Below are 15,257 nucleotides of genomic sequence, written 5' to 3'. Positions count from 1 at the left end.
CCATCCCATGGGTCCAAGAGAATGAAAAGGAAAAGGGCAGCAGCTGCCGGCAGCAGGACCCTGTCTGCCCTGGTGCTGGCGACCGCGGCACAGAGGCCACGCACGGGCCAGAAATAGCAGCTGTGAAGCCAGCACTGCATGGCTGTCCCCAGGATGTGGACAGCAGGCACACATCATGTCCAGATACCTGGGGTTGCCCAGGGATGTCCAGGTCCCAGCCACCCTGCCCAGCCATCTCCTCCAGGCTGTGCACTGGTGCTCAAGTCCACCCAAAACCACCTCTCCGGAAGGATGCCACCCCTCTAGGAGCGAGAAATGCAAGGGGAGGCAGCACCACTTGTATATTTAGGCACTTGCCCTGAGGTCCCTGAAGTGCTAAAAGAGGGGTAGCATCGCCCTCCTACACTGTTTCTTTGGGTGCTGCACGACCCCAGCTCACCCTGGGCTGCCCTGGCTGCAACCCAGCCACCAGCTCCGCGGGTGGGGACACCTGATGTTAGCAGAAACAAACACTCTCCGATTAGTCAGTCCTTCCTCCAAGCCAGGATCAAACCTCCACTGGTATCTCCCAAGTTTTGCCCTCCCTCCCCTCTAAGTGCTTTCCTTCCTCTCCCAGTGTACGGCACAGAGCACGGGGCCAGTGCAGCCAGAACCAGGGCGGCGAGCTGTGTAAAGGGGAGCACAGCAAAGGGACAAAGATGAGAGCAAAGAGGGAGGAAAACAATGTGTATGAAGGAGAAGGGGGTACAATAAGGGACAGAATGGGGTCAGGACTTGCTAAAGCCCAGCAGCTCAGGTGCAGGATGGCTGCTGAGAGGAAGGGTTGCCCATGCATGGGGAGGGGAGGAAGGACATGAGATGCAGCAGCATTTACTCCTGCTTGACAGCTGCAAATATTGGGGCGACGTGTTGCTGAAGACCCCCAACGGCATTGTAGAAGCAGCAGGGAGGAAGAGGAGGTGCCCAGGGCACCCAACACCCAAGGGCAGCCCTGCCAGGAGCCCAAGCCAGTGGCAGGGCTGCAGAAGAAACCTCACCCGCACAGGATGCTGCCAAGCCAAGAGGTGTCCCAGCCAACCCAGGGTCAGGCTCGCCAAGCCACTCGCTGCTGGAAATAATGGGGAGCCAGGGGAGGGAGAGTTGGGACCAGGGTGGCCCCCACCCTGCTGCAGCCCTGTGTACTTCCCAGTGCCAGCTCTTGGGAGGGAACCACAGGCAGCGCGGGGGTTATACAGTCCCAAGCACATTACAAGCAGTGCCTGGGCTCTGGGGACTTGGGATCAGGACTGAAAGAACGAGGATGGCAGATTAGCGAAGTAAAATTGGATGGGATAAGTGATGTAGCAGCTTATGTGACCCCAGTGCATCTCCATGCCACCAGCCACCCACTTTTGGGACAGCCCCTTAGGAAATTCTGCTCCCAGGGGAGTCCTCGACTGGCTGCTCAGGAGGTGGATAAGACAGGGGGTGACCCAAAAGCCATCCCTGCTTTGCAGCAGCTGTATGATGTAAAATTCGGGCACGAGCCCAACAGGATACACAGCAGGGAGCAGGTTATGGTTACACAGCACAAGCAACAGAGGGAAAGGGGGAGGAAAAAAAGCCACCTAACCCCTTTTTAGAAGAGGAAAGGACTGACAGGACCTGGCCGAGAAGTAGGAGAAAGCCCAGATTTCCCAGTTACTGTGCAGATGTTCTGGACTAAAAACAGAAGACGGCAGGAGCGAATTCATCTCCCTCTCCAGAGACACCGCAGCCAGGGCATCTGGACTCTGTCTGCAGGCAGGAGAGGCGGCTTCCCCCTGGCTCCCCAGGGAGCCCTCTGCACTGGGGTATACCGACCCCCTCGGGGTGCCACCCCGCGTCCGAGAGCCAGAGCAGCAGCCGCCAGGGCCCTGTCCCCATGCCGGGTTGACCTTGGCACAGTTACCTCTCGGGAAAACTGAAGGGCCTTGTCTTCGCTGTGTTTTCACTTTGGGATAACTCATGCTGCCTGCTCCGAGGAGCCAGGAGGAGAGACGGGGAGAAGAAAATGCAGCTGTTTCAGCAGTGAAGACAAGGAGGGAGGGTGGGAGACAGACAAATATATATATAGATTTATTTCTGGCCAGGGTAATAACTGAAATCACTAGCACTTGATCACCACTTGATGAAAAGCTTCATGGCCGACTGAAGTCAGCCTGCTTCCAGAAACATGCTGCAAGCAGATGGGAGGTGACGGTGGCAATTTGCTGCTCGCCCCACACCCCACACGTGGCCCCCAAGACGCCTCACGCAGCTGTCTGTCCATCCGTCCTTCCCTCCCTGGGTCTGTCTGTCTCATCACAGCTGCAAACTGCCAAGCAAGAAGCTGACGCCTGGGCTGTTACCAAAATGTTCCCTGCTCCAAGGTCCCTGCCAGCAACCGCAGTGTCCTTGCATCCTGCTCCCTGGGGACTGAGGTGGCTGCTGGTGGCCCCCCCCCGGAGCCATCAGCTTCCGAGGGACGCAAAGCCAGCAGGGACTACCTAAACTATTTTGGAGGCTCGCAACAAGGAAAACCACCCTGTATGGGGAGCAGCAGAGCCCACAGGGACAGACACCCAACCCTGGCTGGGGCTCAAATGAGTGAGAAGCCCCGACGAGGGAAGTCCCCAGCCCCAAAAGCAGCAGGTGCTGGGGACACGGTGGGTGTCACCATCCCGAGATGCAGCCTCAGGGGATCACAGAAGGGTAGGCAGCTCTAGGAAGAGTCTGGGCTCTACATTGGTCCCAGCAGACTCCCTGGCTGGAAACCACCACCACACCCCCACCCCCTAACCACAGCAGGCAGCTGCTGTAAAGGTGGGAAGCACCCATCTCCTCTAATTACCTTACCTTGCATCCCAGCTGGGTGTCAGCCTTGTTTTAGCTCTAAACTAGAAGCCAAAAATTCAACAAGAAGAGCTGGGAGAGAGCATGGGGTGCAAACAGATTCCTGCAAGCTCTTCTGTCCCTGCTGTATCCCTCATAGCAGGTGCCACAACCATTCCCACACATCCCCAGTCGAAACCAGTTCCAGCACTCTGCTGCTCGACTCTGCCAGCTGTGGCAGCATCTGGCTCTGCTCGGGTACCAGGGCCAGCCCTGTTGGAAGCCAGAGTGAAGAGGTAGCACCTGACCAGACTGCGATTTCCTGAGTTTGTGTGTGAGGGCTTGAATAACGCCCAGTAAATGCTGCGGTGGGTCCTCTCTGCAACTGGGAATGGCCCATCCAGCACCAGTGCTTGTATACGGGCACTGAAAAACAGCATCCTGGCAGTTCTCTGGATGGAGGGAGCTCCTACACCTGTGGCCTGACAGCACAGACACCCTAGCACCATTCTGCACGTGCCACCAATATGCAACCCGAAGCAGCCCCAGTGCTCTCCCTGTCCCAACACGGGTCGAGGCACGCTCCCAACAGGCACCTCAGCATGGGCTGGCAGGTCAGAGAATGAATGCCGGGGCAGCTGCTGCTCCAAGCACGCCAGCTCCACAGGTAAACAGATGACTTCAGCCTCCCAAGAGTTACTAAAGCCTGGCAGCACTTGTACTAATGTGGAAGGTGAGAGAAAAATAAAGGAAATAAAGAGGGAGAAGCAGCATCATATTCACGCCAAGCTGTAAAGTCCACCCGATGTCCTCCTCTTAGCCCAGCCAAAACTCCTTCCCAGAGCAAGAGCAGGAGCCATCCCCTTCCTCTATGCTTTGCTACTGAAGATCCAAGGGAGAAACAGGTCACACCAAGGCCAGGCCAGCTGCACGGGGCTGTTTCTCCAGCCATGCCGCAGCACGGCTCGCATGCGCCGGGGTGGCTGGGGAGGCGGGAGAGGCTGGCGGGGCTGCCAGCACCGCGCTGGAGCAGCTGCTCACCCGGCAGCGGCAGCAAACCGCAACCTGCCCACAGCAGCCTGGGCTGGCACCGGGGCTCCAGGATCTTCTCTGCGGCACAGGGAGGGGAACCAAGCTCTGATGGCCGGGAGCGACGCCTTTTGCAAAGAGCAGTGAAATTAAGGAGCAGCATCACATCCCCAAAAGCTAGGCTGGCACCTGCCAACACGTGGCACGAGCGCTGCAAGGAGCCAAGGCACGCTCGAGGTGCTGCTGCCACCCGCTTTGGCGGTGGGGGGACCTGGAGCTGTCAGAGCCCTGGGCTGGGGCCCAGGACTATTGCAGCACTGGAAGGTCTCCCGTTGCCAGCTGCTCGCAGCAGAGGAAAGCCCAGCACGTCTGAGAGCCTGCTGCTGCCAGCAGAGCTGGGGAGCCTCAGAGAGCACCCTGCTCTGAGCGGCACGTGCCAAGAGTGCTGGCAAGGAGCAAATAGAGCATACACCCCACCACTTCAAAAAGCAGCCCAGACCTAGGTCACAGCAGATGTCACCACTGAATGGCCCAGGCTGCCACCAAAACCACAGGGGTCCCCAGAATCTGCTTGGGAGATGGAGACATCTCCTTGGCCTCAGCTCAGCCTCTGAAGATGACAGAAGAGGTGTCAGCACAGCACCCAATTGGCACGTTGGAGAGCAGAGAACAGTGAAAAGCCAGCTCCTGCTATCACTAATGTGGTTGCAAAACCAAATGCCCACACTGCCACCGCAGGGACGTTCCTCCTGGCCAGGAAGAACATCCCAGGCTGCCCTCTGTGACTCTGCTTCCTGGATGGCTGAGAAAGGCCAAGTGTCTGGAAAGAACATCTGTCCATTCGCAACAGCCAGAGCCATCCGTCCTCTACCCCATCTCCCGACTTGGCTGCGGCTTCACACGAGGCTGCTGCAAGATGCTCCAGCAGTTGCAAAAGCATTTTCACCACAGGGGATCAGGGGGCCAGACCCTCTCCCTGAGGGGGGGCGGCAGGGGATATTTCGGGGGTGCAGGCAGGATTTCCTGGGCAGCACACATTTCAGGCCAGTGCTTTTGGCAGGTGCCCGCAAGGGGAGAGGCAGCACTTGAGCTTCCAGTCCTCCACTGCTGCTTTCAGGAAAGACAGAGAGAAGGCAAGGAGTGAAGAGGGGGGTGCTGTGGGTGAAAAAAGAAATATATAGCAGCCAGCTGGTGAGCTGTGGAGTCAGCACAAGGTCTGGAGGACACAGCGGTTGGCAGCGGCACGGGAGCCCTGGTATTTTGGACAGCTGGTCCAGCAAGGTCAGTCTGACCAAAGCAAAAGGCTCCTTTGCTGTATAACCCCTGCCCCACCATGGTTGAAGGACGTGCACCGCTGGCCAGAGACCCCACTGAGGGACAAGCCACCAGTCCATGGGGTGACTTTGAAACAACCTAAGTGGTGGGTAAGGATGAGGAGAGATGGAGGGGCACGGGTTTCCAAACCCACCCTGACCTCATCGGCAGGAAAAAGCAAGCAGCATATTTTCCTCATGTTGTTTCTTTGTTTGCCAACTGGGAACACGATCCTGCGGGAGGCCATGCCCCGAGACATGAAGTCATATCATGATTATATTGCCACCTCCGTGCTGGGATTGAAATCCGAAAATGCCAGACCCAGTTGGTGTTAGCCATAACAGGCGCTGCGGAAGAAGCTGCTCTGCTGAAAGGCAATGCATGCCTCGCTAAAAACATCTTTACATGGACATATGCTGCAAACAAACCAGGTTTATCCCAAACAAGTCGGCTTAAAATACCTCGGCCTGAATTTGCTCTGTAGCCACTAGAATTCGTGATGGCAAAAACTGGCGCAAGCACAGATGCAACCACCTAATCCAATCCAAGCCTGAAGCCAAAAAATGTAGATGAATGAGACCTGGTTCTGCTCCTCCTTTACGTTTAAGGGACAAGCAGAAGCCTGATGCAGCCCAACATGAAGCCTGGGCTGGGGGTGTGCGGAGGAGCCATCAGCTTGACAGAGGAAGTGCAACCACTCAAAACACTGCCATTCCCTAGAAGGCTTTTGGTTTGCTTCAGAATTAATAAAAGATGCAAACAAGACAGAGGTCCTGCCTGCCTGGCCACAACCTCAGACCCATCCTGCACAGGATTCTTATTTCTCACGCTGTGATACACCTGAATATCCGTACCCTCACTAGGAACATGGCCCAGTACAATGCGGGAGGAGGGTCAGGCATCACCCTTCACCTCCTGGGTTTGCTTTCACAGCATCCAGGAGCTGCTGCTGCTCAGCTTTACTGGGACAAGGCTTATTCAAGGACACAAGAAGTCTTCGATGTTTGCCCAAAACCTTTTTTAAAAACCAAGAAGAAAATGCCCAACAACAGCTGTAAGCTTCACCAAGTGCCTTGGAAATGCAACATGACCTTTGGAGCTCATAACCTGAAAAAAGGGGCCAAATTCCCAGCTGAGTTAACACCACTGCTGCCGGGCAATAAACACAGCAGACTCAGCCAGTGAGTCTGGCTTTGCCCCGTCAGGCACAGCTCCACACGACGAGACCCAGGTGTCCCCTGCAAAGCAGGAACGGGCACGGAAAACACCAGATGATGCTCCGAAACCCGCCTGAGGACAGGGCTGGAACACAGCAGCAAGGTCTGGGTCCTGCCAAGGAGCGGGATGGCACCAGCTGCAAATTTTGCACAGCATGACGCAGCACCCAAAGGAAACAGAAAGAGCTTATGGTGGGATTTGAGAGCCCTCCAGAAAGCCAAGTGTATTTGTAAAATGTTGCACGCAAGAAAACAAACAAACAAACAATAAAGCTCACTTATACAGGTACATAATTGCAGCAAGAGCAGTGGCAGGTGAAGATGGAAGTTGGAAAGGCACGGGAAGCCTTCTGCAGTGTTGGCACTGAGGAAGGATGGGAGCAAGCACAGAAAATGCCAGGTCGAGCAAAGCAGCCCTTGACCTGGGAGAGACAGTGACACAGCGCTTCGCCCTTTTAGGCAAGGCAGGAGAGCTTGAAGGGCAGTTTCAGAGGCTTCTTCAGCAGGCACGGCCAACCAGGGATGCGGGTCAGCATTGCCTCTGGATAGCAGCCAAGTCTAGCGTTTTTATGGTTTTTTCAAAGCAATCAGCCTCAACACCTGCTCTGCTCGCAGCACCTGCCTATCCCGCAGCACCCCGGGGAGCTGACTCCTCCTGGCCGGCAGCAGGGGCTTGTCAGTGGGACACACAGGCAGCTTCTCCAGATCACAAGGACAAGACATCATACCTGGTGGCAGCATGGCCATCTCAAACTCAAGAGCCCCGCACCAATGAATGCATAGATTTGCACAGGTCCCCCTTGCACGGGTACGGCTGGAAGGAAGATACAGCATCACAGCACACATCTGCACAACTCAGAGGGACCAAGGGTGAGAAGCCAAAGTGCAGCCACGCCTGAGTACCTTTACCAAAGCTAAGCATTGCCATTTTTTCTTGGTAGGAGAACCCAAACCCACACCACACAAGCCAACAGTAGGTTTCCTGCAGCAGCCCCTCTGCCTGCAGAGCTTACCTCCAAGAGAGTCTCCTGAGGCAGGGAGGACCGCAAGCACCACCACATCCCCACAGAGCATCATCTGCCCCACTACTCCCAAACACCAAACCAGCAGCAGAGGCACCACTCCACCCAGAAGAGCAGAGCCTCCACCCACCTGACGAGCCTCAGATGTGGGATTCTCCCATTACCACCCCTAAGCTGCTACAGAGAGGACCTGAGCCTCATCCTGCTTTTGCTGTCCTTCTAAGAGAGGCAAATGTGGGGGTGTCTGGTGGCATTTTGTGCATTTACCCAGTATCTCAAACTCTGAGCCTTCTGGGTCAACCACCTGCAGGCGGAACAGTAGCAAACCACCCACTTTACATGCAGGGGGGTGTCAATCCAGGGTGTATGGAAAAGCAAGAACGTTGAAAAACTGAAGTTGCAGAGCTGTGAGGGACAGGGAGATGGTTTTAACCCCTTGGGCTCATTGCCTTCTGCCAGGTCCCTTTGAACAGGGACCTGGCTAACACACAAAGGTGAAAGGTTCATCCAGGGTGACTCTCGGTAGCAAGCGTGGCTGCATGAGGTTACAGTTAAATTCAGCAAACATCCTACCCCAGCGTTAAGCTATGTTTAAAATAACCTTCATATATATGAGGTCTAAGCCTGAGGAGAAGCATGTGGGGATGGGAAGGGAAAAGGCGAGAGGTCCTTCTGGCCAGCCAGAGTCACCACTAGGACATGGCAGAGCCCAGTAAAGCGAAACAGTCCTCGGACTGGCTGTGTGCTCCTCAGGCAGCTCTGCCCTGCCTCCTGCCACCCTGCCCGTTCTAGCAGCCCCTTAATTTGCTCATTAGCAAACCCAGAGAACAAGAGGGACGAACTGAATAGCATCCCTTCCCCAGGACACCCTCCGAGTTCTCCACCTCCTCCTCCCCCTCTGCCTTTCATAGCCTCACACAAAAGCTTTTCAGAGCTGCTTGGGTCAGAGACGGGGCTGCAGGCAGGAGCCCAAGTGGGAGTTTGGGGCTGGGGCCAGCGGGGCGAGGGCTGGCATGGCTGAGAAACACCAGGCTCGGGGGGCAGGGCGCTACCGAACCCCGCAGGAAGCACCCCTGAACACCCAACCCTGGCATCCAAGTCGGAACGGCGTTGCAGTCCATAATGTCCCATGATGTGACCTGGGGACACTAACAGGGCAGAGGCATGAAACGCCAGCAGGGACACGCGGATGCTGTCCCCCTCACCAGCTGCAGGCACTCAGGTTCTGCTGGAGCATCACCCCAGCATCACCCCTGGGTTGGCACCACGGGATGTTCGCTTGCCTCCTGAGCCCTCTGCAGCCACCGGCCAGCAAAGACTCCAGTGCCTGCAGCTGCCCACAGACCAGGGGATGGACGCACAGAGGATGGCCGTGACCACATGGGCATCACAACCCATGCAGCACCGCACCACCTGCAACATCCAGAAAGTCTTCACCATCTCAGACCACCTCAGACCATCTCTGCACAGAGCAAGTCCAGTTGGCTGGAAGCAGACTCCCATGCGGGCGAGCCTGAAAATAAATCATCAGCATCAACAAATGACGTGCAATCACGTCAGGGTCATCCAGCTTGGGCTGATGGAGCCTGGGAGAAACCACCCAAGAGCAATGGCTCCTGGAGGATTCCCATCACCAGTGCCAACCCAACCTCGTGCACCATCCTGGCACTCTCCGTGCCAGTAACAGACGTGCTGACCCTGCCGTGCGCGCAGCTCCTGCCCGGTGGCTTTCCAAGCAGTGTCCCCCCAGCTCGGGAGCCAGCACGGCTGAATGGAAAATTATATTTGTAACCAGCCAAGGGAGAGCAACCGGAGAGAAAAGGAGCGCTGTCTTGGAAGGGCTGGTTTAAATTTCTAAAGAAAATGCCAGCGCTTTGGAAAGCCACAGGGTTCTGGCTACGAACAGAGCTGAAAGGCTTTGAAAACGAACTTGGGGATTTAGGATGCTGGCGTTTTATGGAGTCCAGCCCAGGGCCTGGGTTGCAGACACAGAGCAGCAGCTCTCCAGCATGCTCCTGCAAGCTGGAAATTTGGGGCTAAAAGCAATTACTTCCCCACCCCATGAGAAAGGCAAGTTTGCGACTAGTAAATTTTTCCTCTGCGGTGCCGCTTTCTAGTTGATGGCCCTGAAGTGCCCTGCATAATCCTGGCAGGAGGTGCAGAAAAGAGCAGCCTGAGAAATTTGCAGCTCCTGGATGATGACACCCATGACACCATTCAAGGCTGCAGGGCTCCATCACGGTGACTTGGAGGGCACAGGGGGCTGGAGGTGTGGGAGGATGCTGCTTGGGAGTCCCTCACTGCAGGATAACCAAAGCAACATAGGCGGGGGGCACCCAGCCCTGAGCCCGCACACCAGGCTGCGAGAAGGGCTGGGGTTTCTCCAAGAAGAAACCCTTTGATGAAGGCGCCTTAGAAAACCAGAGAGATGTTGGGAAGTTTCCTACAGCCACGCACTCTTTCAAGCTTCCCAAGGATGTTGCCACAGAGGGCAGGTTGGCCAGCCCTCCCGCCCCTCCGGCACCTCCGATCACCCTTGACAGAGAGCGGCACAGGATCAGGATTTCCTCCACGCTGGCCCCCACCTCCCTTGCGGAGGGCTGCGAGCAAGCAGGCGCCAACACTTCTGCAACAGGACAGGTCTTGGCTCTCCCCACCTCCTGGAAGGATTTTTATCAGTTCCTTCACAGCTTTGACAGCTCCAAAAGTTCATTGCTAAAGGCACCCAATCCATTAGCATTCACCCCCACAGACCAGACCCAGAAAGGAGAGCATCCATCTATGTCACCGCTCCACCTCCTTCTTGATGACAGAGCTGGGAAAGGCTGGGAGGGGAGGGATGGGGTTCAGGCCAACCACCTTACCTTGGGGAGGAGAGCTGGGGGTGCCACCGCCAGCAGCTCTGGTGGGGTCATGCTCTTGCCAGCACGGACCACAGCACCGCACTCGGCACAAGCGCCGATGGTCAGCTGCTTCCCATCATCCACCAGCAAGCTGTTGGCCACACGGAGGGTGTAGAGGAAGACGGGAAGCCTGGCCACTTGAACTGCTTTTAATCCAAGGCATCGCTTCTTCTCCTGCCGGCAGAAGAAGCAGACGAAGGTCTCCACTTTGTACTGCCGGGACCAGGCGCTGCTGGGGTGGTGGGAGTTCCTGCCCTCATGCTGCAGCCACTGCCCCAGCAGGTCATGGTAGCACAGGATGCAGGTGGCCACTAGCCCAGTTGAGTCAGCTGGTCTAGCCCGTGGGGCGGGTGGGTAGACGGTCAGGAAGGGAAAAAAGGGCTCCTTCTCCCCAAATCGCCCCGGCGGATTGACGTTGAGCTGGAACTCTTTGCCAGCTCCCAGCTCAGCCCCGCAGATGTAGCAGATGGACGTGGGACCGGGCTTGATGGCAGGGTGGCCAGCCAGGCCACCGGGGTCACCAGCAGAGAAGACCTGGTGGTACCTCCCCAGGAAGCTCTGCACCGAGGTGATGAGCTCCTCGTTGTGGCAGGCCCTGTACATGGCCCACAGGTCCTGCAAGACGCCAAAGCACTTGCGGCAGCTGCTCACCTCCCAGTGCTTGTTCAGCCCCTTGGCGCTGGGTGGGCAAGGCAGGAGGCTGAGGAAGGGGAAATGCATGGTGTTCTTGGCATTGCCGTTGGTGATCTTGGCCGCCACCGGCCACGCGTCCTTGCTGCACTCCTCCCCGCACAGATAGCACGCCTCGGGTGCCGTCAGGGCGCTCGCCCCATCCTCCTTCAGCCCTCGCCGGCCCTTGGCGGGCATGGCCCCCGCGCCGAGGGGCACCACGTAGAGCCGCTGCAGCACGGGCACGTTGGCCAACTCGAAGCTTTGCCACTGCTGCATGAGGGAGGCGAAGCAGCAGGGGCACACCAGGGTGCTGCCAGCGGGCGAGAGCGGCTGGGCGCCCGCCGGGGGGCTGTGCAGCCAGAGGAAAGGGAAAAAGGGCGCCGGCGAGCTCTTCTCCTGCTTCTGCACGTGGACGCGGTGCTGGGCGCTGGGCGACAAGGGGCTGCCGCAGATATAGCAGACGGTGCCTGACGCCCAAGCGGGCTGCCCGCTGCCTTCCTCCTCCTCCTCCTCCTCGCTGGTGATGTTGATCTCGCTCTCCTCCGAGGAGCAGCACCGCTTGCCCGCCGCCACCGGGGGGGTCCTCGCCGCGCCGCCCGCCCCTTCGGGCTCCGAGAGGGGCTCGGCGTCAGACAGCTCGGAGAGCTCGGCCGCCAGCCCTTCCTCCTCTTCCTCCTCCTCCTCCTCCTCCTCCTCGTGCCCGGCGGGGCGGGGGGGCGGCGCGGCGGGGTCCCAGCCCGCGTTCCCCCTGCGCAGCGCGGCTCCCCCCGCCGGTCCCGGCGCCTCGCACTGATGGGGCCGCTTGAGCCAGTACATGCGCTTCTCCACGGGCGTGCGGCTGCGCTCGAAGGAGTCCCACTGCTCGCCCAGGAAACAGCGGCAGACGGCGCAGACCAAGGCGCAGCCCTCGGCAGAGACGGCGCGGGCGCCGGGCGCGGGCTCCTGGTGCTGCAGGAAGGGAAAGAAGGGTCGGTGGTCGCGGGGGGGGCGCACTTGAAGCTTGAGCTCTTTGCCTCGGCTGATGCCGCCGCCGCAGATGAAGCAGCAGAGCGGAGCAGCCGCGGGCGGAGGAGCCCCGGGGCCGCCCGTTGTCGCCGTGTCGCCGGCCGAGAGCGCTGCCATCAGGCGCTGCTTGCGGGAAAGCGGCGCCGCCGCCGCCCCCGGCCCCGCCGCGCTCATCGCCGCCCCCGGCTCATCCCGCGGCTCCGCCGGACACGCAGGCTCGGGGGGCGGGTTTGTGGAGCGCTCCCCCCCCCCCCTCCCGCCCGCCTCCTCTCCGCCGAGGAGAGAGAACAAAACAAAAAAAAAAAAAAATTCCCCAAACAACAAGAAAGAAACAAACAAAAAAAAACCCCCACACACACACAAAAAAAAAAAATTAAAAAAAACCCCCACAACCCGGGATAAAAAGTTCGGTGCGAAAGTTTGGGTCCCGCTGGCGGCTCGGAGGAAGGGCGCCTGCCCCGCCGCCTCTGCCGGCTCCTCCCCGGCCCCCCCGACAGGACCTGCCCGCCTGGGGGGAGCCGGGGGGAGGAACGAGCCGCCCCCCCGAGCCGCCCCCCCGAGCCGCCCCCAGCCCGGCTGCACCCGGGGGGGCGCGGAGGGACCGCACCGAGGGGCGGATACACAGACTCAACCCACCGAGGGGGTTAGCAGCGGCCCACGCGTGGTTCCATCTGCCTCCATCACTGCTGGTTTGCCCCCTCCCCATTTCACGGGCTCTTTGTGCAGCTCCCTCTCCCCAAAGCAGCATCCACCCACCCCACGGGGTGTTGGTGCATCTCCCCCTCCCCAAAGCAGCACCCATCCACCCACTGTTGGTGCATCTCCCTCTCCCCAAAACAGTATCCACCCACCCACTATTGGTGCATCTCCCCCTCCCCAAAGCAGCACCCACCCACCCACTATTGGTGCATCTCCCCCTCCCCAAAGCAGCACCCACCCACCCCACGGGCTGTTGGTGCATCTCCCCCTCCCCAAAGCAGCCCCCACGCACCCACTGTTGGTGCATCTCCCCTCCCCAAAGCAGCCCCCACGCACCCACTGTTGGTGCATCTCCCCTCCCCAAAGCAGCCCCCACGCACCCACTGTTGGTGCATCTCCCCTCCCCAAAGCAGCACCCACCCACCCACTGTTGGTGCATCCCCCCTCCCCAAAGCAGCACCCACCCACAGGCTGTTGGTGCAGCTCCCCCTCCCCAAAGCCGCGTGGAAAGGCACCGTGTCCAGGTTCACGCCGGCAGGACGGACCCCACAGCGTTTTGCTACGTCCTTCCCCTTTACAGCGCTGCCCACCAGCCATTAACTCAGTGTCTCGACCAACGAGCAGCCCCAGTAATTTATTTCACATTCAAAAAGTGCTGCTGCTGTTCCAGTTCAATACCAGATTCTATTTCCCGCTTGGTCCTAAAATGCTGCAACGCTTTGCCACTCGCTGGTAAATAGCTGATGTGTTCCCAGCCGGTGTTGGCTGTGTTTCAGCGACGCATGCAATAATCCCGGTATATCCTTACCTGCCTTGCAGCCTGCGATAAGATTTAATGCTTGTAAAGCACTTTGCTGTCCTTGGACAATAGGCACCGCGGAAGTGCAAACTGTACCGAGGGTCCAGCGACAATTAAACCTGACTTACTAACTGTCCCAGCAGCTAGTCAGCATACCACTGGCTCGGCATGGCTCTCGCAATAAAATAAATATATTAGCAGCTGTAAGGGCATTTTTCAAGAAGTCGTTTTAGGAGGAAGCTTGTTCCTGGCAGTCCTGGTGAGTTTGAGTTCATGGCAAGTCACTGCAACATCTCCTCTCCTGTCCTTGCAAAGCCCTGAGCTTGTCCTGCTGAAGGAGGGTGCTGTGCAGGATCCGACCCAAAGAGGCAAGGTCGGTGATTGCCATGGGACACAGGGACAGAGGGACAGGCGGGACCAGGGGCTGAATGCCCAAGCCATGTGTCAGGACACCCAACTGATGCGGAGAAGCCACATCATCCCTACTCCTCATCATCCCCCTGGTGTGAGCACAGTTTGCGCCCTTGGGGCACCCCAGCTGTGTCCCCCTTGGGTTGACCAGCCCTTGATGTCATCTTCCACCCAGACCACGGGTGACAGCGTCCGGCACTCCCCAGCAATTGGCTATGAGATCAAACAGATTGTGTGACATCAGCTGGAGTGTGGGCAGGGGGCAGGAGGGCTCTTCGGGGACTCGGATCCAGTTTCCACGCAGATGGCTTTGGCAATAAAGGCGCAAGGGGGGGTGGTGGGAGGCGACACACAAAGCAGGGAACACGATACCTTGGGAGAACTGGCTCTACGGGGCTTTTTCAGGGTTTTCCAGAAGACAGCAGGGCCTCGTTATATTTTATTTATTTATAGGCCTGATGTGGCGGCTGTTCTATGCACCGAGGGTGCTGGGAGCGCTGCACGCATTGGATGGACATGACTCAGATGTTCTTTAAAGGTGCACGTGGTCTCCCAGCGTCATACCTTTTCCCAGATGGGAAGGGGCCATCCAGCTGGGATGGGGTCCCTGCGCCCAGGCAGTAGCCCCACACCAGGGAATGCTTCACCCCATCCCTGCATCCTCCCTGAAATCCACTGCTGCCTTTGGATTTCCCCTAGGGAGCGGGGTCTTGGGCTGCCTGTGACTGCGCAGCCGGAGCTCCCTGGGGAGACGCAGCCACGGGCTCAGCCCACCCTTCAAGCGTGGCCGACAGATGCTCACCCGCCTGCTCTGCAGATGGGCGAGAAAACAACGCGCTGCATTCAAGGACCAGAGCTCAGCGGGGCCAGACCCCTCAACCCATCCTGCCCCCAAACACCAGCCCTCCACTCTTCTCTCTGGACCCTCCGGAGGCACCACAAGCCCTTGGGTCCCTCCGTGTCCCTCTGCCTCGGAGCTGCTTCCCAGGCCTTGGCTGCGTATGGCCAGAGCAGCTCATTTATCATCCTGTGCTGCCCCGGCCCTGCGGTTGCTGTTTGCAACAGAGAAGCTGGGAGGGAAAGAAAATTTCTCAAGTCGGCCTCAGCAAGAACTGAAAACATATGCCCTGGCGGCAAACGCATCCCCTGGGGTGCGTGGGGATCGAGGCAAGCCTAGCACAGGATTTTCCACCGCGGCTCCCGCCGGCGCACAGCCCTCCTGCTGGAGCTGGCTCTTCAAAGTGACCTGAGGGCTGGGGATGGTGACAGCCCAGTCTGCTCCTCCGAGCCCAGCACCGTGGGGATAGCGGGATGCAATGCAGACGGAGCAGGACGTAGTGCAGGATGGCTGTTC

General features: G+C 58.5%; 1 protein-coding gene across 1 annotated transcript in view; it reads right to left on the bottom strand.

Moving 5' to 3' along the window:
- GSE1 (Gse1 coiled-coil protein) overlaps window positions 1–12,204 on the bottom strand; it is a 100,152-nt gene extending 87,948 nt beyond the window's left edge. The window contains exon 1 of the mRNA XM_054078500.1: window positions 10,279–12,204. Coding sequence (XP_053934475.1) covers window positions 10,279–12,168 — 1,890 coding nt within the window. The 5' untranslated portion in view covers window positions 12,169–12,204. The remainder of the gene's footprint in view (window positions 1–10,278) is intronic.
- Between the last annotated feature and the right edge of the window lie 3,053 nt (window positions 12,205–15,257).

Source organism: Cuculus canorus, chromosome 13, assembly GCF_017976375.1.
Source record: "Cuculus canorus isolate bCucCan1 chromosome 13, bCucCan1.pri, whole genome shotgun sequence".
NCBI lineage: Eukaryota > Metazoa > Chordata > Aves > Cuculiformes > Cuculidae > Cuculus > Cuculus canorus.
The sequence above is the reverse complement of the archived record's forward strand: the minus strand, read 5'-3'. Positions and strand labels throughout refer to the sequence as shown.